At 42.6% G+C, this 23,142-nt stretch overlaps 1 protein-coding gene across 1 annotated transcript in view; it reads left to right on the top strand.

Annotated features, from left to right (window-relative positions):
• The first annotated feature begins 3,217 nt into the window (after nucleotides 1-3,217).
• The window catches only part of GLDN (gliomedin), a 63,652-nt gene continuing 43,727 nt past the window's right edge, over nucleotides 3,218-23,142 (top strand). The window contains exon 1 of the mRNA XM_077764406.1: nucleotides 3,218-3,586. Coding sequence (XP_077620532.1) covers nucleotides 3,224-3,586 — 363 coding nt within the window. The 5' untranslated portion in view covers nucleotides 3,218-3,223. The remainder of the gene's footprint in view (nucleotides 3,587-23,142) is intronic.

The raw sequence follows: 23,142 nt of genomic DNA, 5'->3' as shown, positions 1-23,142 counted from the left end.
TCCAAAACCCACACTCATAGCTTCTGAGTCCCTAGGGCTTGCAGAGTTCAGGGAGAGGAAGAATTGAGGCTGGAATGGAAGGAAGGGCTTGATGAGGAACATGGTTCTGGGCTAGGCCTTATACAAGTGTAACGCTGACTGAGATAGGAGAGAGAAGGAGGAAGGTCAATGCATGGAGCTGTCATGGGGCAAGGGTGTAGAGAGATGACAGAGATGAAAGGGGAAGGAGAACAGAGCAAGGCCAGCTGCTTGAATACAGCCATCTTGGGAGGAGGGCTAAATGAAGACACCTGCCTTGTATGCTGTAACAACTTGGCCCATGCTTCTCCTTTCTTTTTTTTTTTTTTTTTAAATGTTTTATTTATTTCTAGGAGAGAGAGAGAGACAGCGTGAGCAGGGGAGGGTCAGAGAGAGAGGAAGACACAGACTCTGAAACAGGCTCCAGGCTCTGAGCTGGCTGTCAGCACAGAGCCCGACGCAGGGCTCGAACCCACGAACCGTGAGATCATGGCCTGAGCGAAAGTTGGACGCTTAACCGACTAAGCCACCCGGGCGCCCCATCCTTTCTTATAAACTATTATATTCCTACACAGAAAGATTTGGAGAAGAAACTGGAAGAAGAGTTGAATGGAAGAGGAATCTCCCCTTTCCTTTGCTCTCCATTACTCTTTGCACTCTCTGAATGCATTATCTCAGGTACTCCACCCATCCAGCCTACAGTCCATGTCACAAACTTTCTGAGTCCTGCATCCCAAGAAGGGTAGCATCTTGACCTTAGGTTGCCAGATAAAGCCTGGCTGGTCCCAAATGGAACTGGAACTATACTCCTTCTATTGACTACGGGCTCTGAACCAGAGGGATTGAAGGCATGTGTATCAGACTACAGCCACTCTCCCTACCACTGGACAGGAATGTAGTTCTAGTTTAGTGGAACGAGCAGAGTTTCATGCTTAAGCTTAACCACCACTAGGCATACATCATTTTACACAAACATATGCTCACTCTACAGACTTTTATTCATTCACTTGCTCATTTACTCATTCAACAGGTAATTTTGAATGGCGATTTCAAGCCAAGGACTGTGCTAGGTGTTGGATGCGACAAAGTCAAACAAGGCCCCTAACCACAGGAGCTGTACACTGTTATTGATGACAGGCATTGACAACAGATGGTTGGGCAATAGTAACTAACTATAATGAATTTTAGAATAAAGAGAAGCTCAGGAGGCTCCATGGGACTCCAACTGCTCTCACTGCAAGCTGGTTGTCTTGTTCATTTCTGTATCTCCAATGCCCATCACTATGCCTGATACACAGTAAGTGCTCAAGAAATTTTAGTGAATTAAATGAAGATCTTACTCAGGTGCCTGGTGGCTCAGTTGGTTGAGTGTCTGACTCTTGATTTCAGCTCAGGTCATGACCCCAGGGTTGTGGGATCGAGCCCCATATCTGGGTCTGCGCTAAGTATAGAGACTGCTTAAGATCTTTTTTTCTCTTTCTCTCCCTTTGCTCCTCTCCCTGCCTGCACACACACTCTCTCTCGAAAAGAAAAGAGAAGAAGACAAGACAAGACAAAAAAGAAAAAAAGAAATGAGATGCCTGGAAATGGACCATTTATTTAAAAGAAGATCTTACTGGGCTTGACTCCCAAGCTCTGTCTCTCTGTGGCTTCTCTCCATTGATCTTAAGCCTGACAGTTGGTATCCTAAGGCTGGATGAGATAAGGATACATGGCATTCTTCAAATGGATAACAGTATGCTAGAGTTGGGAGAAACTGGACAAATTTGTCTGTATTACCTCCATCCCCTCCTAGACATCATGTCCTCATAGTTGAGGTCTTTAATGAACCACTTGGAACTTCATGCTTTCCTAATTTCTCCTCATCCTGGATGTTCTTCTAAGAATATGCAAGTTGGTCAATGTCCCAAATTCAGGAATCCAGAGCTTGACACAGGACCTTGAGAGCTCTAGCTGGCTCAATGGCAGGAGGCCACCTCCTCTTCTGAAATAATGGGCTGTGGAAACAGCAATCCTGGCTTCTGATTGTGCTCTTCCAACACCACCAGGGCCTCCAGGAGGTGTCTGGAGGTGATACAGTCAAATTTGACCAGGGAAGCAGAGCCATTATGGGGAAAGCTGAGGGAGTGAAGACATCTTCTGAGGAGACTGAGAAGTGACTCCGTATTTGGAGGAGAGTGACACATCCTCTATCACTTGTACCTTGAAGTACACTGGGCAACTGAGCTGACAGGAAGGGAGGGTATTATGAAGGGGTAACTAGGAGACATGAGGCAACTGCCCCCTCAAACAAGGCAGGCTAAGTAAGGTCCAGAAATGGCTGGCCAGAGCCTAACCCTTCAGCCAGAAAGCCCCTCAGAATCAATTCAGAGTGGTCTTGGGACATGCTGAAAGCCCCTCAGCTGAGCAGTAGCAGAATGGAGTTAGAACCAGGTCTCCTGATTTCCGTTCTTGAGTTTTTTTCTCATCACCCTGCTGCCTCCTAGGTATGGGTCTCATGGGGGTTCTTGGCCTGTCACATCCTAGAAGTCTCCCTTCACAGAGGACTCCTCCATCTCAGGCAGGGAAGGGCTTTTCTGGTTCTGATGGGTGGATTTTTAACCTACCAGTGCCTACTGTCTCCCTGTCTCCATCCATCCCCTTCCTCAGAACGGTATCATAGGGTGTTCAGCGGCCACATGATGGGCAGCCTGGGATGGCTACCCAGTAGCAAACCTAGGGACAATGGGCACATGCCTTGGCCTCTGGGCATGCTGATCCTTTTCTCCAGAGAGGTCAGTGGGGGGGGGGGGGGAGAAGGGGGTGGAATCCAGTGACTTCTCGAGCCTTAAGAATTCCTGCCCTCCTCCTCAGTCTGACCCTCGCTCTGCCCGCCTGGGCCACAGCAGTGCCCACGGGCAGGGCAGTGAGAAAAGGAGGGAGACCTGGGTTTGCTGGTTTTCTTGGCCAGGCACCAGGAGCATGAGCCCTGCCCACCATTTTCCCGCCAGCCTACAGTCTCCAGTCGCTCCTCTCCCCCTCTCACCCGCCTGTCCCTCCGGGGTGCTCAGGCGCCACCACTACTGTCCCCAACCCGCCCCGTCAGTCGGGGCAAAGGGCAGCGTGACTCACGGCGGCGCTGCCACCAGCCTACGACTTGCCTGTGGCATATAAAGGCCGCCCGGCGGGCGGCGGCGAGCCCTGCCCAGCCCGAGGCGCGCAGAGCATGGCCAGTGGCGCGGAGCGAGGCCCCAGGGGCGCCGGTTGGGGGCTGCGGGGAGCCCTGGCGGCGGTGGCGCTGCTCTCGGCGCTCAATGCCGCTGGCACGGTGTTCGCGCTGTGCCAGTGGCGCGGGCTGAGCGCGGCGGTGCGGGCGCTGAAGGATCAGCAGGGTCGCGAGCAGCGCGAGAACAGCGCCCTGCGCTCCTTCCTGGCTGAGCTGAGTTGCGCGCCGCGCAGGGCACCCGCTCCACCCCCGGACCCTGTAAGCGCCGCGCGCAATAAGCGCAGTCATGGCGGGGAGCCCGCGCCGCACATCCGCGCAGAGAGCCACGACATGCTGATGATGATGACCTACTCCATGGTGCCGGTAGGCTGGGGCTTGGCTCCCGGTGGCGCCTCCGCTGGGGTGGGCGGCGGGCAGTGCGGGGAGAGAGGCCCAGATACCCTGTGCTTCCCTGGATGGCGAGGAGCTGAGAGAGAGGGCCCTGGGCGCGAGCCCGGCTGGGGATGTCACCTGGGCAAGCACCTTAGCCCTCTGAGGTCAGTTTCTCCTCTGTTCCTCATCCTTTTTTGAGTAGGCAGATAAATGAGGGGCGTAGGCAGTGTTTTTAACGGCCTACTTTCTTTCCTAACTTCAAACAGTTTTCACAGTCTAGTGCGAAAGGAGCCACAGCGGCTCCAGGTTCTACCTGTGCAACTCGCTGCATCCTTCTAAGAGCAAGGGGCAGACCTTTCTGAGAGCGCAGACTTCTTCAATAAAAGGATTCTCTCCCTGGCTTCATCTAGTGGTCTGGCCTTTCACCTGGCCTCGGACCACCCTCACGAGACTGACTGAAGCGAAAACAATCCACTCTAATTTTATCAATCACCTGGGACCTTGATGCATAAAAAGTTGCTCTTAGGTAAAGCGGTTCCAAATGGGAAGATCGATATAGAGAAATTTTCTTAAAATTCACTGTGAAAGGTGAGGTTCTAATGCGGGCTCCAGCGGGTCTGTGGAGCTCCAGAAATTACCAGTGTGCCCTCAGGGGACTGTGCATCTGGGGAGAGTCCATTAGATTAGATTAATTTCATTAGAGTTTCATTCAATTTGCACTCCCCAAAAAAGGTTTAAGAAACTCTGCCCTTTAAAAAAAAGTCTTTAAAGCCTCAAAAATCTTTTTTTTTTACCAGTTTGAAGTTTCTTTGCTTTTGCTGATTTTCAACTCAATAATTATCTAACAATTACATTCAGATCACATTGCAGTTCCCCATTCCATTTCATTATCCATTACAGCCGCAGGAGTCTTGTTTCGTTTTATAATTACAAAGATTTCAGCTCTGTCACCCCAAGTCGAGTGGCCTTCAGAATCCTAGGTATTTGAAGATAAATTCACTTAGAGCATCTATTATCATAAAACTTTTAAATGTCTTTTACGAGCTGAAATGCTTTTACAACTACAACATGGAAGTATTACATACTGTAGATACATCTTTTGAGAGAGATCAAATTTTTCCTTTCCTGGCGGCGGAGGCTGCTGCTGTTGCCTCCTCTTCTTCCTTCTTCCTCTTCTTCTTCTTCCTCTTCCTCCTCCTCCTCCTCCTCCTCCTCCTTCTTCTTCTTCTTCTTCTTCTTCTTCTCTTTTAACCTATGTTTTCATTTAAGTATCTAGGCCCAAGCAAACTTTTTAAAAGACCTCTGTAAAATGAAGAAATCTCCTTTGGGGGATTTACTCTTTTTCCTGGTTCTCTACCATGTATTTTGAGGGTTTTTTGAAACCCTTCAAGGAGGATGCATCTGATCATCAACATTTTATATTTTTAATCTAGAAGATGAGGTATTGCAGCCTGTTCAGTCACTAACCCAAGAGGCTGGAGAGACCCATTTCTGTGTCAGCCTGAAAGCCAGACTTAACTACTACCACCTGCTCTGTTATAGATCAGAGGGTACAAGCATCACATTTCTCAGGCTGAGAAGTATTCATAGATTATCATCAACTCGTCACCCACTTGTAATGGGTATGCTTTGACCTTGTAGAGTCATTGCATTCCTTGTAGGGAATGTCCATGCAGGTCAAGAGAAAGCAGCTGTCAGATTGCTGGCTTTCCTGTTGGGAGTAGTTCTCAAACAGTAGGCTAGGGGTCATGTGAAAGCACACTAAAATGCAGATTTCAGGGTCCCACCCTCATACTTATAAAATGATCATCTCCAGAATTGTCTTTCTTAAGAAGTCCCCTGATCCCCATTCCCCCACCTTCCCATCCCCTTGTGAGTTTGATACAGGGGGTCTAGGGGCCACTTTGAGAAAGCTGCTTTAAATCACTGCTTCCTTATTTTTCTTAGTGTTTACTTATTTATTTGGGGAGAGAGAGAGAGAGCGCTTGCACATGCATGTGAGCAGGAAAGGGGTAGAGAAAGAGGGAGAGAGAGAATCACAAGCAGGCTCTGTGCTCTCAGTGCTGAGCCTGGTGCCAGGGCTCCATCTCACTACAAACCTTGAGATCAAGGCCTGAGCTGAAACCCAGAGTCACCCGGGTGCCCACACCACTTCTCTACTTTAATATGCACATGAATATCTTGATGATCTTTTCCAAATGTAGATTCTGACTCAGAAGGTCTAATTAGGCTTGAGATTTTGCATTTCTCATAAGCTCCCACTGACATCAACACTGCTGGTTTGAGGATGACACTTTGAATAGCATGGTTCTAGAGTGGTAGTTGCACATTGAAATCACATAGGGAGCTTTAGGCATGTCTGATGCCTGGATCCCACCACCAGAGATCCTGAATTAATTGTTAGAGGTGCAGCCTGGTGTGCCTGGACATTGGCATACCTTCCTGATGACAGTTAGCAGCATTAAGCATCTCACTCTCACCAGGTCTCTTTTGAAGCCTCTGCTTCAAGCAGAGGAACCAATTTTATTGCTGAAAGCCCTTCACTTTATTTTAGCAATATTCTTATCATTTATCTTTGCAAATTGTTCTCATTTTTACTCCCTGATTTTCTCAGAACAGAGAATTGTTCACATGAGGAATGTGTGTTTTAAAGAGCACTTTCACAGGCACCTCTAGTAGAAAACTTGCTAAGAGGGGTCCCAGGGTAGCTCATTTGGTAAGCATCTGACTTTGGCTCAGGTCATGATCTCATGGTTCATGAGTTCAAGCTCCATGTCAGCCTCTGTGCTGATAGCTCCGAGCCCTGGAGACTGCTTAGGATTCTGTGTCTCCCCTTCTCTCTGCCCCTCACCCGCTCATGCTCTGTCTCTCTCTCAAAAATAAGCATTAAAAATATATTTAAAAAAGTAAAGTTGCTAAGAAAATTGTTTATACATCATGGAGGTCAGTGTGCACACTTGTTATGGTTGAAGTCTACACCTTCCCCCCACCCTTTTATACAGCCCCAGTAGGTTTTGAATGAGGATGAAATCAGAGGTTCCCACACCCTCCACTGAAGTTCCATGTCTTTTGAGATCTAGAAACAAAAAAATAAGCGGTAGGAAGATTAATGTCAGCATTTCAAAAAGTCTTCCAAAATGGCTCATTTATCCAAGATGAGCCTCCTCAAGCTAGCTGACACTTCAAAGTTCTTTCTGTGCTTTTGGCTGAAAGTATATCAGCTCAGCATGCTAATCCTGCTTAGCACATTCTGCCCAGAAACTGGTTGTTGGAAGGGCAACATAACTAATCATTACTTAAAAACAGTTAGTTTGGTACAACCAAACACATTAAATTCTTAAAAACAAGTGAGTATTTTGGAGAAAAGTAATAAGGGCTTGGGTATCACTGAGCTAGACCAGTATTGGACACCCATCCACCGGGAACTCATGCAGGAGACATAGCCTCTATTTAGTCCCTGCCCCACTTCACACCACCCCCCATCTCACTTTCCCCATCAGCTGCTCTCTCATCCCATTCTCCAGGTCTTACACTTATCGGTGTTCTGGTAGCTTTATCATCCTGTCCAGAATCTAGGGTCATGCTCCTGATGAGAGAAAGATTTTATTTCTCACAATGTGTACCTTAGGAAGCTCTAAATGGTTGAAGATTTACATTTTTAAAAAATGAAACTCTAAAATGGCTAGAGGAAAATACGGGTAAATTCATTTTTAATGTTGGAATGGGGAATATCTTTCTTTTAAACAACTGACAAGTCAAAAGCAAATAGTAAATAAATTTAACTGCATTTAAAAAGCACACACAGCAGCAAAAACAAGCACACGCACCCCATAAACAAAGATAAAAGATAAATGGCAAACTGGAAAAAAATATTTTTTTCCATAACTTTTTTGTACCATAAATATAGGACTAGTCCTCTGAATATATATAGCACTTCTATAAGTAAATAAGGAAAAAAACAAGAATTTAATAGGAAAATCAGCAGAAATAAGAATCCAATAGGGAAATGAACACAGTATTTCTCAGAAAAAGAAATACAAATGTCTCTAGGTAAACATGTAAGAAAAGATGTCTTAGCTGAAAAATGCACATTACACCTGTCCTGAAACATAATTGTCACCTGTCAGAATGACAAAATTACAAACGTCTGACCACACATTCTCTTGGGGAAGCTGGAGAGGAACAGACAAGCTTTTGCATTGCCGTTTGAACTGCAAAATGGTATAACCCATATGGAAGGCAGTTTGGCAATACCTAAAAGTATTACAAATACATTTACCCTATGACCCAGAAATATCATTTGTGGGACTATTATTAACAAAAAGACTATTATTAACAATCTGTGCCCATCAGTATGGAAGTAGTTAAATAAACTAACCTATGCACCCACTGGAATAGGTAGCTGTAAAACAAGAATGAGGAAATTCTCTGTGTACTGTTACTGGAATAGCCCTTGGGATATATTTTAAGTGAAGAAAGCAAGGCAGAGAAAAATATATATTATATTACCTTGTGTAAGGAAGAAGCAGAAAATAAGTGAAGATACTAACAAAAGTGCTTACTTAGGGAGAGTGGGGATAAAATGGGAATGAGCCTTTCACTGTATAGCTTTGTGTATTATTTTGACATTTGAACCATATTATTGTGTTACTCTAATTGTGAGTAAAAAGGCCACAACCACAAGGCTGCATGGCCGCGGCCCCCCCCCCACCTGTGGGGGCAATAGAGTGTGAAAGAGACTTTGAAGCCTGAACTTCAGGCACTGTCTCTAAAAGGGAGGCTCTCACTGATGGTTGCTGTATGAGAGCAACAGCCCAGTGTTTCTAATCTTTTGATTTTTTTTTTTGAAGAGAAGCTTAAAAATCTGACTTTTTATTTGAAATCTCTTGGCTTTGAAATACTGACAAAAATTCCAAAAGCATTTTTAACCGGCTGAGTGTGTTGGCCAAACAACACTCACATTGTTAGGGGCCATTCTAGGACTACCAAGCTTAGTTCTGAGCAGTCTCTTATAATCATGAGTGGTTTTAAACAAAAATGGCTTTATTTCGATCAACCACATCCCTCTCCCCCACTCATTTTCCACCCTGGTTCTGCAAGGATAGTAGTAACTGTGCCACTGTTATTGCTGGTTGAGTGGAGATGGGTTTCTTTGTGTGTTTGGTTTGGTTTGGCTTTTGTTTTGCTTTTTGGCTCTTTCTAAAAATCAACTCCACCTTCAGTGGATGGAGATTTCCCGTCACTGTGGCTTTTCAAAAGCATGTGATCCAATTTGGAGGATAGTTCTCAAGGAGGAGATGCCAGCGGTGTTAAGCTGTGTAATGCATTATTGTAACAAACAGAGCTTTTTGTGATGACTCTAATGAGGTATGCTTATATGGATCTATACATTATCTTGTATATAGGGGAACATCACAGTACCTACAGTCACAGCTCCTGTTTGCTTGGATGCTATATTTCCTTGAAGGCCATAACTTGGCTTTGCCAGGATTTACCTCCCTCTCCTACTTCTTGAAATGTGTCACTTCCAGGTGGTATAAAAGCTGAGGATTTAGGAGCACCTGAGTGGCTTAGTTGGTTAAGCTTCCAACTCTTGACTTTGGCTTAGGTCAGGGTCTCAGGTTCACAGGTTCAAGCCCCTCATTGAGCTCTGTGCTGACAGCACAGAGCCTGCTTTGGATTCTCTCTCCCTCCCTCTCTGCCTCTTCCCTGCTTGTTCTCTATCTCTCAAAATAAATAAATAAACTTTAAAAAAAAAAAAAAGCTGAGGATTTAGACCAGGGGTCAACAAACTATGCCCTGTAACCAAATTAAGTCTGACACTTGATTTTGTACAGCCCACAAAGTAAGATTTTTACATGTATAAATGGTTAGGGGGAAAAAATCAAAAGAATAATGATGTTTCATGACACATAAAATTCAAATTTCTGTAATCATAAATAATGTTTTGTGGGAATACAACTATGCCCATTTGTTCACATATTGTCTGTGACTACTTCCACATGACAACAGCGGAACATAATAATTGCAACAGAAACCATATGGCCCATGAAGCCTAAAATATTTTCTTTTTGACCCTTTATGGAAAAAGCTTGCCAACTCCTCATTTAGTCTGTAGTTCACTGGGAGTGGGGGAGGTACTAGGGGTTTTTCCTTTGGAAGACCCAAGCAACTAAATCAGGGTTGTTTTAGGATTGGGTTAACCCTCTGCTTTAGGACCACCCATGAGGAGATAGAATCTAGGATGGAGCCAACCCAAAGTGAGGTCCCACCCTGGAGGGGGGCTTTAAGGCTGAGTGGGTCCTCAGGTGTTTTGCTCCTTTTAGGCCAGCTCCCCAAGTCAAGAGCAGTCATGTGAGGACAGCTTTTAACTACCATTAATCCCATATCTAAGCCTTGTTTTAACCCCATCTGTTCTCTTCATTTGGAAAGGAGAGACTTATATCCCCATTAGGTCCCATGGAATGGTCTCTGGTGAGAACTCAGAGGCCTGATACAGAAGAACAAGAAAAGCCAGAGCAGCCAAAGGCACAAACCCACATACAGCACTTGGGAGGTTTGTTTCTGCAGCCTTCCTCATAGCAGCATGTGCACATGGGCACTTGGGATATCACACCTGACCTCTGGTGCTTTTGTATGTCAGAAGCCATTTCTGAGTGTCAATTAAGGGTGGGAGAGAACTTGAAGCTACATGCTTGCTAGGATTGTGTCTGGTGTTGGCACTGCAAACACATCTATAAACTTAACTCATGATGGCACGTTGAAGGGGACAAGCAAGAGCTAGCTCCTTGGTTACATCCTTCAGACACTTTCTTTCTCAAAACACATTTTGCACACATGCAAATAAAACACTCAATGCAGATATATAATTGTCATGATTCTCTAAGGACATATGTAAAAAACAAGTGGGCCAAGACTGAGCGCCTAAACCCATCAAAAACAGGGCAGTTGTGTTGACCACATAAATGGCATTAAGCCATTTGAAACTGCTCCCAGATCCTGGAGCTATTAAAAACCTCTTAGTCTCTTACTAGCCAAACCATTAGAGGTGAGGGCAGCAGTTACAAGCCTGCTAAGCTTCTATAGCCTTAGCAGGATGGAACTTCTGGGCCCTAATAAATTGTCCACTCTCTGTTTCCTGCCTTTCCTTTAACCTTTCCTGCCTCTATGCCAGAGATAAAGTGAATTGTTTTCCTTTGGAACTCAAAGCCACATACCCCCCCTGGAATAGTGCCACTCCACTCTGGGAGACAGCAGAATCCCCAGACTAGTCGTCATTTAGTGGCACCGCCCACTAGACCACAGGCCGAGAGATCCTTGAGAAGAAGGCCCTTTCTGGGTGAGTTCCAGAGCAGCTTATCAGAGTTTGAGCCTTCCAGTGCCAAGAGGTTGTTTATCTTCCTCATTGCTCTCATCCCAGGATCTCTCTATGGCTGGCCTAGGCTCACCACCACATGGTACTCCTGACACCTTCAGCCACTGTGTACCAACCCTAACTTGAGCAACCTGGGATTCCTTCCTTACTCTTAGGTTCCCAGCCAAATTCTCTCTCACTAATGCTTCCCTGAGTATGTTGTGGTGGTGAGCAGTGTGGATCCAGGAGTCAGACATTTTCACATCCTGGGCCCACAACCTTGTGGCTAGGCCACCTTGGACAAGTCTTTTAATGTGAGAAGTTAGGGAGATGATTCATTTTCAGAAATACCAAATAAAATCTGTGCTGTTTAGTTAACTGTAGGTTTACAACCTATTGGGAAAATGTATGAACCTCCCCCCACCTACACTGGAGTCCCAAACCTTTGACACTTTACATCCTGGTTCTTCTTCCCCTCTGTTTTGTGGGCCTATTTTCACAGGCTTTGCAATGAGCACGCACCAAAGAACAAAGGGAAGAGGGACTGAAAGTCTCTGTGTCACCTCAAGAAATGTACATTTGTTCAGTCAGACTACTTTTTGCCTTACATGGGCATAGATGACCTCCAGGTAAGGCTGTAACCCTCTGTAGTACTCAAAGAGGAACCAGAGGAGGGACTTGTATGCTAGGAGATAAATTGTCTGCTATAACTGCCCCTAGTGTGCCTGTCGGTCAGGCACCCACTCTTGCAAGAACATTGATTAAAGTCTCACTTCACTGTGCTCTGAGTCTCCATGTTCCTCCTTTGATTGGGTCAGTGGGTCTATTCCTCTATTAACTTCTCCAAATTTCAGTTTCCTCATCTGTAAGACTGAGGTAATAGCATGCACCTTATTATGTCCTTAGGAGATTTAAGGGAAATGATATAGGTAAAGTATAGCACCTGCTGTAGCCAGGTTCCCACTAGCTATTCATTGTTGCTGTTATGAAGATTTTTCATGATTTCTTCATCATTAACCCTTCTTGTCCCATGCTCTCAGCACCTTGTTTCTGGGTTTATTCTTTATCACCAATTCCTTCAGAATATCAAATTGTCTATCCATATGTACTTCTATCAGCTGCTGTTTTGGGACAATATTTGGCCTCTTGATACCTAGATTGACATCATACTAACCTAAATCATCTTGTCATGAAAACAAAACAGAGTAAGCCTTGATATTCTTACAGGACTTCTTGAGTAGGTCAGGATTTCCTGGGCCCTCACCCCTTCTGCATGGCCACTGATGATGAGGTTTGACCCCCTTTCTGATTGGCTTGGCTGGCTTTAATTTGTACTGATTACTGTTGGTAGCAGTCCTAAAAAATCCTTTGAATGCTTTCATTTGGAGAATTGAGAAAATGACAGTAAAAGGTAGAGCAAAAACAACTTATAAGAAAGAAGAACAGTTTACTTCTTAGGGGTCTCATGTTCTTCAGGATATGATTATCTAACTGGGAACTATCAGAACAGGCTTTATATCTGATAAAACATACTTATCTGAGAAAAAAATATTTTTTTTTTCTCTGCATTCCTCAAACCTACCCCCCTTGCCCCTGAAAAAGAAATCCTTGGCCAAATCTAGTTGACATTCAAGCTTAATTTACATGCATTTTATCTACAGACTAAAGGTCATGTTGTGTGAAATAAGCTTTTAGGTTGTGATTCTGCTACAAAGGGAGCATTTTTCAGCTCATCAGTTGCTTTTATGTAGCTCTTTGGGTTTTAACAGCTCTATATTTTAAGTAGATATAATTTACTTCTAGTTTATCTGAAGTTCAAGACACAATTTTCTTTACTGAAAGGTAGAGTTAAAACAAGAAGGCCAACTAAATATCATTCAAAAAGCAATTTGTGGAGTTTGTTCTAAATGAAATAGATAGAGTAACCCTTTCATCTGCCATTTAGAAAGTTTCTTGTACTTAGCAAAGTGCTAGAAACTTTGGAAACTGTGCCTGAGCTGTATGTAAAAACTGTGAAGTACTTGGGAAAAAAATTGTGGACAACTATATCCAAGCTAAAATGATGAACTGGCTACTCCAAATTTCCCCCTGGTTTTTCAGTAACTTAATGTATGAGTATTGGAGTTTGGAATCATTTTTACTTGTAGGTGGAATATGCCTTCTCTCTCTAGGCAAAACTTGAAGACCTTAGAATTAATTCCTCTGAACAGGGAGACCTTTAGAGGAAAATCCTTTACAGTGAATTGTGTGATTATCACTGGGGCAGTCCAGAAGAGAGAAAATCAATTCTCACTAAGGTGATGAAGGAAGTTTTCATGGAGGAAACAGAAATTGAAGTGGGCAATGTAGGGTTGGTAAGATTTGGGCAGGCAAGGAGGGCGAATTACTTCAAGGGCATATAATAACTTAAGCCAAGCTCAAGGGACTGGAATGAAAATGGTACCAGGTTGAAAGAGCAAGGAACCAAGGAAGTCTTGCTGCACTCCCCCCAGTTTGGGCTGGGGGGAGAGTATTCCTTGAATTAATACTTCTGATAAGTTGAGATTGAATCTGATGGGCAATTGGGAGCATTGTAGACCCTTTTCAGGAAGGAGTCATGAAGAAAGTGGTTTTGTAGCATTGGTCTGGTAGTGCAATGTGGGAAAAGCAGGAAAGAGACAAGAGACAAGAATAAAATTAGGAAGTTATTGCCTTAGTCCAGGCAAGAAATTATTCATGTCTGGCTAAGGTTATGGCATCAGAAATGGAGAAGAAGATATATGTCCTACAAATACCAAGACAGAAGAATGAATTGAACTGGTAACTAATTGTATATAAGAAAAAGAAAGGAACCGTTTGGTCTCGATCCATCCAATACTGAGAAGGAGGGTGGCATCACAGGCAGAATTGAGGAAACACTGAAGTAGGTTAATTTAGAAGTGAGGATGCTGAATGTGTTTTGAGACTGAATATGAGATGAGAAGAGGAAAAATAAAGGAAGGAAAACTGAGGAAGAAAAAAGTATTCAGGGAAAGGAGAACATCCTGCTTCCAAGAGCTCTGTCTTCTCTGTGACAGAGAGGTCTTCACAAGTTTAAAAAGTAAAAGGCAGACCCAAAGCCTTTACAACAAGTGCTAGAATCATACTGTGGGTTTACTCCTGACTCCCTTTTAGGTGTGTGATCTTTGACAGGTCACTCTGTGCCTCTGTTCCCTCATCTTTTTTGTTTTGTTTTGTTTTTTAAAATTATTTTTTAAATATTCATTTTTGAGAGACAGAGTGTGAGTGGGGGAGGGGCAGAGAGAGGGAGACACAGAATCTGAAGCAGGCTCATGGGGCTTGAACTCATGGACTACAATGTCATGACCTGAGCTGAAGTCGGACACTTAGACAACTGAGCCACCCAGGTGCCCCTCAGTTCTCTCTTCCTTAAGAAGGCAATGATAGCAGTGTCATTCTTAGGTGTTACACATGTATTCAATTCAATAATTCATGTAAAGTCCTTGGCATAGTGTCTACAACTTAATAAGCATGTTAGCTTATTCTTACTGATATTTTAGTATTTCTCAAATGCTTCCTTTCTGTGCTTCAGGGAATTTTGACACCTTGTAATAAAAACAATGCAGATTGAATCAACAGAACTTGCCAGAGACAGAGAAGATTCTAAGATGACTCTAAAGTTTGGAATCTTAGGTGATTAGGGAAACACACAGACCTTTAGAAAGAATGCTGTTTCCCAGGTAGTTGCTTTTCTGGTTATTGGGTCCAAAGTGAAAAAAAAGTGTGTGTGTGTGTGTGTGTGTGTGTATACTTTTATACTAAGTATATAATATTTAGGGAATTTAATTATATGAAACATAATTTGCAAATATCTTTATGCATGTCCAACTGGAACTCATGCATTAATTCCTTCATTGACCAAATCTTTTTGAACCCAATAAGAACAGCATGTTTTTCAGACCATTGGTCCTATCCAGCCAGTGTTATGATGCTAACTGCATCAATAATTATCTTCTGGGTGAGCAGCTCATCCCTAAAGACCTCTTCCAAATGTTTTCTGGAGTAACCACTTACAGCTATTCCCTGAAACAAGGGGGAGAGTGGAGGGGGCTGACCAAGGAGTAGGTTGACAAAACATCCTCACAAATGTTTTTGCTATGTACAAAGAATGCCACAGGGCAGAGTTTTGAGTTAATGGTTTAATTCTTTGCCCATTTCCCCAACACTGGACAACATATTTGCTATGGTTTAGATATACTTTTCTGACTATGAGGTAAGGATAAGAATGCTTAGATAAAATCAGAAATTACCTGAAGATGCTTGTTGAAGGTAACAATGAAGGCACAAAATAGTGTTATTAACAGTTGGCGAAAGATTATTCCAGCAACACTTATGCTTCAGAAAACTCCATTAGAGGCCAGGAGGAGACAAGTGATTCTCAGCTCACTTCAAAACACTCATCTCTTCCTTCCTTAACTCCTTCTGCACTTATTTGTTTGTATCACACAAACCAAAACTCTGTGTACAATTTTGGTCTCCAATTTGTCACCTTTAGTCACCTTGTCTCCTTAAATACATCTCACCATTCTTTGCTGTGCCTCTAGTGAGATAGTCCTCTTCACTGAAGAATTCATCCACAACTCAGGAAGTGCAAATCTAAAGTAAGGTATCTGTCAGTTTCTGAATCTGGTTTCTTGTCCTAAGAGTTTTGAAGGTGGGTCCTGGAGCATTTTTTAAATTCTTTCCTCAGAATTCATGCTGGCCACCAAATAGTAATGGTGTTGGTAAGACTTAGAGGCATGTTCTTCTACCTGTCAGAGATTCATTCATTTGATATATGGTTACTAAGCAACTACTATCTCCCAGGCACTATGTGGGTGCATGAGAGACAGTATGAATGAAGCACACAAATTCCCATTCTCTTGGACTTTATGTTCTGGAAGGGAAGGGCAGGCAAAAACCAAAGTACAAAATACATACAGTGTTAGAAGGTGATAAATGCTATGGAAAATGATAAAGTAGGGGTGAGGATTAAAGAGGGGAAAGAGGAAGATGCAATTAAAAGTCATGTGAGTGGGGAAGGCTTCACTGAGAAGGTGAATTTGAGCAAACACTTGAAGGAGGAGAAAATGAGCCATGTAAATATCTGGGGAAGGGTCATTCAGGCAGAGGGAACAGCAAATGCAAAGACACTGCAAATGGAAACTGGAGCGGAGTGAGTGAGAGGGAGAAGCAGGTCAGAAAGGAGGTCAGAAAGATAAGTGGGGGGAACAACAGTTCGCGTGTTGCTTTGCAAGCTGTTGTAAGGACATTGACTTTTATGGGGAGTCTTTGGGGGTTTTCAGGCAGAGGAGTGACATGATCTGACCTGCCTTTCAATGAATCACTGTGATGACACTAGATTCTCTATGGGGGCAGCACTGGCAGTAGAAGCAAGACGCTCTTTTAGATACCTATTGTGATAATCCAGGTGAAGTAAGATAGTGGCTTAGACCAGGGTGCTAGCAGCAGAAATGATAAAAAGTGGACAGTGTCCAGATAAATCTGATGGTTGAGCTGGTGGCATTTGCTAACAACCTGAATATAGGTGTGAGGAGGAAAATAGATATTAAATGACTGCAAGGTTAGTGGCCAAGCAATGGAATTGCCTTTAACTAAGATGGCAGATCTGTAGCTGTTGGAGGGGAATATCAGGAGTTCAGTATGGGGCATGTTAACATTTTTTTTTCTTAGTTTATTGTCAAGTTGGCTTCTATATAACATCCAGTGCTCATCCCAACAAGTGCCCTCCTCTTGAGCATGTTAACATTGAGATTTCCTTGAGATGTCCAAGTGAAGAGGTCCAAGAGGGAGCTGTTTACCAGAGTGTGGGAAGGGGTCCCAGTTGGAAGTGTCCCCAGAAAATAGTAGAAATGCTGAGTAGGAGCATATTTATTACCTGGACAATGGGAGGTTCTAACCAAGAATCTGTCCATTCCTTATTAAACTCAGACTGTTAAAAACAAACAAACAAAAAAAAAACCCAACTTGGGGCACCTGGGTGACTCAATTGGTTAAGTGTCCTACTTCAGGTCAGGTCATGATCTCATGATTAATGAGTTCAAGCCCCACATCGGGCTCTGTGCTGACAGCTGAGAGCCTGGAGCCTCTTTCAGTTTCCGTGCCCTCCTCTCTTTCTGCTCCTACCTCATTCATGCTGTGTCTCTCAAAATATAAATAAAAACATAAAAAATGCCATTATGTTATAAATAACCAAATTAAACCAATTAACTGTATTGTGAGCCTTTTGTGCCCAGAGATTTTGTCTTACTTTTATAGCACAGAGCCCAGCTTATCAAGTGTTTGCTGATGAATAAATAGGTACTTCTAATCAGTCAGAAATATCTTAGAAATAAATTCAAAAGAAATCTTTTAGCAACTAAGTAATATGTAAGTCAATATAAAAAATGCTAAGTGCCTGTTGTGGGCAGTGTGGGTGTACACTATGGGTGATGAGGAAGAACAAGAAAGGAACCCCCAACAAATTTATTGAATGGTGGGAAGGAAAAGGTAAATCCTCAAAAACTCGTGACACAGAGCAAAGGAAAATAGGATCCTAAGATAAATAAGACTAAAATCTGGTGGGCAATTAGGAAAGGTGTCGAGAAAGAGGCAGCATTTTCTTTTTTTTACATCTTTTTTCTCTGTGTATTCCATTTTGACTAGTTGCTATTGCTGTGTCTTCTCATTCACTAATCTTTCTTCTGCAATGTCTAATCTGATTTTAGTCCCATTCAGTGTACCTTCCATCTAGCAATGTAATTTTCATTGCTAGAAGTTTGAATTGGAGTTTTTTATATTTTTTGTGTTTCTATTTAACATGTTTAATCTTGCTTCTAGCTTCTTGAACATTTGGAATACAGTTACAATAAATGTTTCATTGTCTTTGCCTACTAATTCCTTCATTTGTATCATTTCTGGGTGAGTTTCACTTGACTGATATTTTTCCCTCATTATGGGTTGTGTTTTCCTGCTTCTTTGCAGGTCTGGCAATTTGCTATTAGATGCTAGACATTGTGATTTTGCCTTATTTGAGGTGCTTATATCTCAGTTAGGCACTCTTTATATGAAGGGGTAGAAAACACACAGCCTTGGGTAACTTCCACATTGCTGACAGGTCACTGAGACTTATAGAGGTTAAGCATCTTGCTTGAGATCCCAAAGCCAGTGAGTGAAAAAATTGAAATTCAGATCAGATGCAATTGGATCTGACTCTAAAACCTGTGTTCTTTACACCACACTTTTGGCCTTGGGTGTTTCCTGTCTTTTCATTTTGTTTATAGGGTTTTTTCCTTGTGATGGTGGTTGAAAATTTTTTATTTCATGTAGTCAAATCTATAAAGCCTTTCATTTATGAGTTCTTCTTTTTCTTTTATGCTTAGAATGTTCTTCCCTATCTCAAGATCTTAAGATCAAATCATCACCTCTGTTTTCTCATAGTTACATATAATTTCATTTGAAAGCTGTTCTAAAACATTTGCATGTGTTTCAACTATACAGAGATAAAAGGAACCTTTCTTTTCTCTTTAAGAAACAATTGGCCAGAATTAGTCAATAGATTGCTGGATTTGAAAATAGGCAATTCACTACAAAACAACTTTTTAAAGTAAGGGCGGATTTGAGATTAGTAACTTGATTTAAGATGCTTCTTTCTTTCTTTCTTTCTTTCTTTCTTTCTTTCTTTCTTTCTTTCTTTCTTTCTTTCTTTCTTTCTCTTTCTTTCTCTTTCTTTCTTTCTTTCTTTCTTTCTNCACTATGGGTGATGAGGAAGAACAAGAAAGGAACCCCCAACAAATTTATTGAATGGTGGGAAGGAAAAGGTAAATCCTCAAAAACTCGTGACACAGAGCAAAGGAAAATAGGATCCTAAGATAAATAAGACTAAAATCTGGTGGGCAATTAGGAAAGGTGTCGAGAAAGAGGCAGCATTTTCTTTTTTTTACATCTTTTTTCTCTGTGTATTCCATTTTGACTAGTTGCTATTGCTGTGTCTTCTCATTCACTAATCTTTCTTCTGCAATGTCTAATCTGATTTTAGTCCCATTCAGTGTACCTTCCATCTAGCAATGTAATTTTCATTGCTAGAAGTTTGAATTGGAGTTTTTTATATTTTTTGTGTTTCTATTTAACATGTTTAATCTTGCTTCTAGCTTCTTGAACATTTGGAATACAGTTACAATAAATGTTTCATTGTCTTTGCCTACTAATTCCTTCATTTGTATCATTTCTGGGTGAGTTTCACTTGACTGATATTTTTCCCTCATTATGGGTTGTGTTTTCCTGCTTCTTTGCAGGTCTGGCAATTTGCTATTAGATGCTAGACATTGTGATTTTGCCTTATTTGAGGTGCTTATATCTCAGTTAGACACTCTTTATATGAAGGGGTAGAAAACACACAGCCTTGGGTAACTTCCACATTGCTGACAGGTCACTGAGACTTATAGAGGTTAAGCATCTTGCTTGAGATCCCAAAGCCAGTGAGTGAAAAAATTGAAATTCAGATCAGATGCAATTGGATCTGACTCTAAAACCTGTGTTCTTTACACCACACTTTTGGCCTTGGGTGTTTCCTGTCTTTTCATTTTGTTTATAGGGTTTTTTCCTTGTGATGGTGGTTGAAAATTTTTTATTTCATGTAGTCAAATCTATAAAGCCTTTCATTTATGAGTTCTTCTTTTTCTTTTATGCTTAGAATGTTCTTCCCTATCTCAAGATCTTAAGATCAAATCATCACCTCTGTTTTCTCATAGTTACATATAATTTCATTTGAAAGCTGTTCTAAAACATTTGCATGTGTTTCAACTATACAGAGATAAAAGGAACCTTTCTTTTCTCTTTAAGAAACAATTGGCCAGAATTAGTCAATAGATTGCTGGATTTGAAAATAGGCAATTCACTACAAAACAACTTTTTAAAGTAAGGGCGGATTTGAGATTAGTAACTTGATTTAAGATGCTTCTTTCTTTCTTTCTTTCTTTCTTTCTTTCTTTCTTTCTTTCTTTCTTTCTTTCTTTCTTTCTCTTTCTTTCTTTCTTTCTTTCTTTCTTTCTTTCTTTCTTTCTTTCTTTCTTTCTTTCTTTCTTTCTTTCTTTCCTTCCTTCCTCCCTCCCTCCCTTCCTTCCTTCCTCTAATTTTGGGGTTGGGGGGAGAACTGTCCCGGATAGGTTCAATGACACAATGACTCTGTGTTTGCACCTGGTGGAAGAAAGATGTGAACACAGGAGATACTGGAGACTGTGTTTCTGAGGGTGTCCCAGGTTTCTGGTTCTGGAGCTGGGTAACCCATAGGTGTGAGCAGTGTTCCTTACTGCCAGAAACTCTCAGCCAGCCTGTCAACAGAAGGAAAACCAAATTGTCTGGCCATTCCTAAGATGCAGCTGCTTGAACTGCCGACAGGACAAGACTGAGAACCTGGGGCTTGTTGGTGCCTAAGGGGCGCCTGGTGGGAGAAGGAAAGGGCTTAAGAAGGGGTCATAATGATCAATAGCAACCTCTGTTGAGTGGGTTAGGGAGCTTATTGATTTGTGTCTGGTTATTTCTATAAATGCTACTCTCTTTTTACATTTTAAAGGTAGCAACTATAATCAAATACTTTTATTAAATAATATGAATTAATGATTTTTCAAAAAGCAGAACCAGCTCATTTATGTTCAACTCATGAAATGATATCTTTATAAAACACCAATACAAACATATAAAGTTGTTTTTATGAGGACTTCATTACTCCTCCCAGCTGCTCCCTAGGGAAGTATTGTCATGAGTCCTATTTTGTCAAGGGTCTGGGGCACTTGTACTAAATCCTGTGCAGTCAACAAGAAACAGCAGATATCTGCCACCACTGTTAGACCTGAGGTCAGAGCCTGAAGAAGGCCTTGAAGCACGCTTGCGGGAGGAAATATTCCTTCAGGGACTTGCACTGCACATCTTCAGATGTTCTCAGTGTTAATAAGTGTCCTGAGGCCCTGATCCCAGCTGAAAGCAATTTCGCTGGAGACACTGAGTGAGGATGGTTGCTGGAACCACCTCTTCCAGCTGGGATCGTCAATGAGTCCTGAGCCCAACCCGAGCTGCTTCTGTGACTGCATGCCAGAGGGCTGGCCAAGGCTTATTGGTGGACTCTAATGAACACTCCTTAATTATTTGTTCAGCATTTTGTTAGAATCTGGGCAGTGACTAAGGCAGGGTAAGAAGGAAGGTGGCAGGAGGCTATACTGTCTCCAGCATTTCTGTAGACCCTACTCTGCAAAATAAATGCCTTAGGGAGAGGTAATCCAACTGCTGCTCCTTGGAGGGCAGACTGGGCTCTATCCTCAGCCTAATCCACTTAGTAAAGCAAGAGTTATTGGTGAATGGCATGGTTCCCCATGGCATTGGCACCCCAGTCTCAGCCTAGCTGACCCAGCCCTAACCAGCTGGGTGCAGAGCTCATGCAGGTGCCTCTACTCAGGAGAGCATTAAAGGTTTCAGTTATTACCCTGCATACTAGGGGAATATCAATTGTTTCTGGTTTTGCAGTGATATTGATACAGGCAGGAAGGGGACAGACATGTCTGAGGGATTATGTCTAGAATGGCCTGGCAGCTCCACATTTCTGTTTCTAGGCATTAGTGGCATATCTTCCAAAATAAAATTATCTTAAATAAGCAGGCACAAAGAGAGATACGTAACCACATGCTAGATGTTGATTTCTCATAAACAATGTTACTGCTGTTTGGAAAGGAATAATATACTTGGTTGAGGAGTATATTCTCCTCCTAGTTGAGTGAATAACCAATTATGAAATATTTATTGAATACTTTGTGCCTAATGGCATTCTAATGCTGGGAAAGAGAACTAATGAGTGAACAGAGCATAAAGAAAAAGGATGAAACAGTCCCTACCAATAAGAGCCATCTGGTTGAGAAGCCAGAGCAACACATGAACAAGTATGCCAGCAACAGCCATAATGCAATGTTGCTTAGGCTCAAATGGGGGACTGTCAGTGGGATCGGAAGTCTTTAAGGAGAAGACCTGGGCAGGGTTTAGTTGGACCCTCAGGATTCCACTCAGGAAAAACTGACAGGATCACTCAGACCCCAGGCCATTGGTGTGGGATGACCAGAGCTTGCTCATCTGAGCTGACAAATGCCTGGACCTTTGGCTGATCCTCCTGTGGGCCTGAAGGAACAAGATCATACCCAAGAATTTCACCCCCATAAAAGGCAAACTCCATCTTCCCTTTGGGAATTGCAGATTGTCATCACTATTTCTTGGCCCCAGTGTTAATTCTTGTCTTCCACAGGGATGAGTCCAGGGTGGCCGACCCCAGCTTCAGTTCCCATGAGGGATTCCTCCAACACCTGTGGTCTAACCTTTCAGCAGCTGGACCACTACATTCACAGCCCTATCTCTATAGTCAATGGCGGGCTGATTATCAGCTCCCTGGAGCTGTTTCTAAAGGATCATTTGGATGCGCATAATAACAGCAATTTGCATAATTACAGAGAGTCATAAAGAGTATTCAATTATCTAAGAAAAATGGAATTTAAGTTACAGAATAGGTCAGATCTGAAAGGTAATTTGGAATTTGAACAGTGTTCTAGCTAGCAAACCAGAGCCTATACTGGGGGAGCTACAGAGAAGCCACGGCAGTACACATTGTTTAAGCAATGCTCAAAACAGAACGAGCTGGTGTGGATGGGCAGGTTTGCTCTTTTACTTTTTCATGAATCAGTCCTGAGAATAAAAGGTGAGAGGAAGGTAGGTCAAGAGGGTAGCTAGCCAATCATCACACGGTTTTGTGTTCCAATGAATAGTGGGGACTCGCTGCATTAAGCAATACTTGTGTTGATGAGAGATACTTCTGATTAAACCTTTCACTTTTGCACAGAAAAGATTTCTTCAGATTGATGCGTTTTCAACCAATGAAACTCTAATGCCCTATTCATATTAAAACTAAAGCAAAAATTTGCATTTTGAGTGGAATTGATCCAGTTACTTTTGCAAAGCCTCAGCAGTATGAAAAGGTAGATGTGAGAGAAAATAGCACTCAACTCTGGAAGCCCCGAGTGAACCTGAGCCAGCTACCCCACTTGCTCTCTCCAGTCCTCAGCTTTCTCTTCCCTCCCTTCCCCCTGACTCTAAGTCTCTGGGTACCCCTTCTCACCTCCTCTCCCCCATCCTCTGGTTGGAGCAG

This window comes from Crocuta crocuta, unplaced genomic scaffold (assembly GCF_008692635.1).
Source record: "Crocuta crocuta isolate KB4526 unplaced genomic scaffold, BGI_CrCroc_1.0 scaffold102, whole genome shotgun sequence".
In the NCBI taxonomy this organism is placed as follows: Eukaryota; Metazoa; Chordata; class Mammalia; order Carnivora; family Hyaenidae; genus Crocuta; species Crocuta crocuta.
This window is presented reverse-complemented; position numbering and strand designations above follow the sequence as displayed.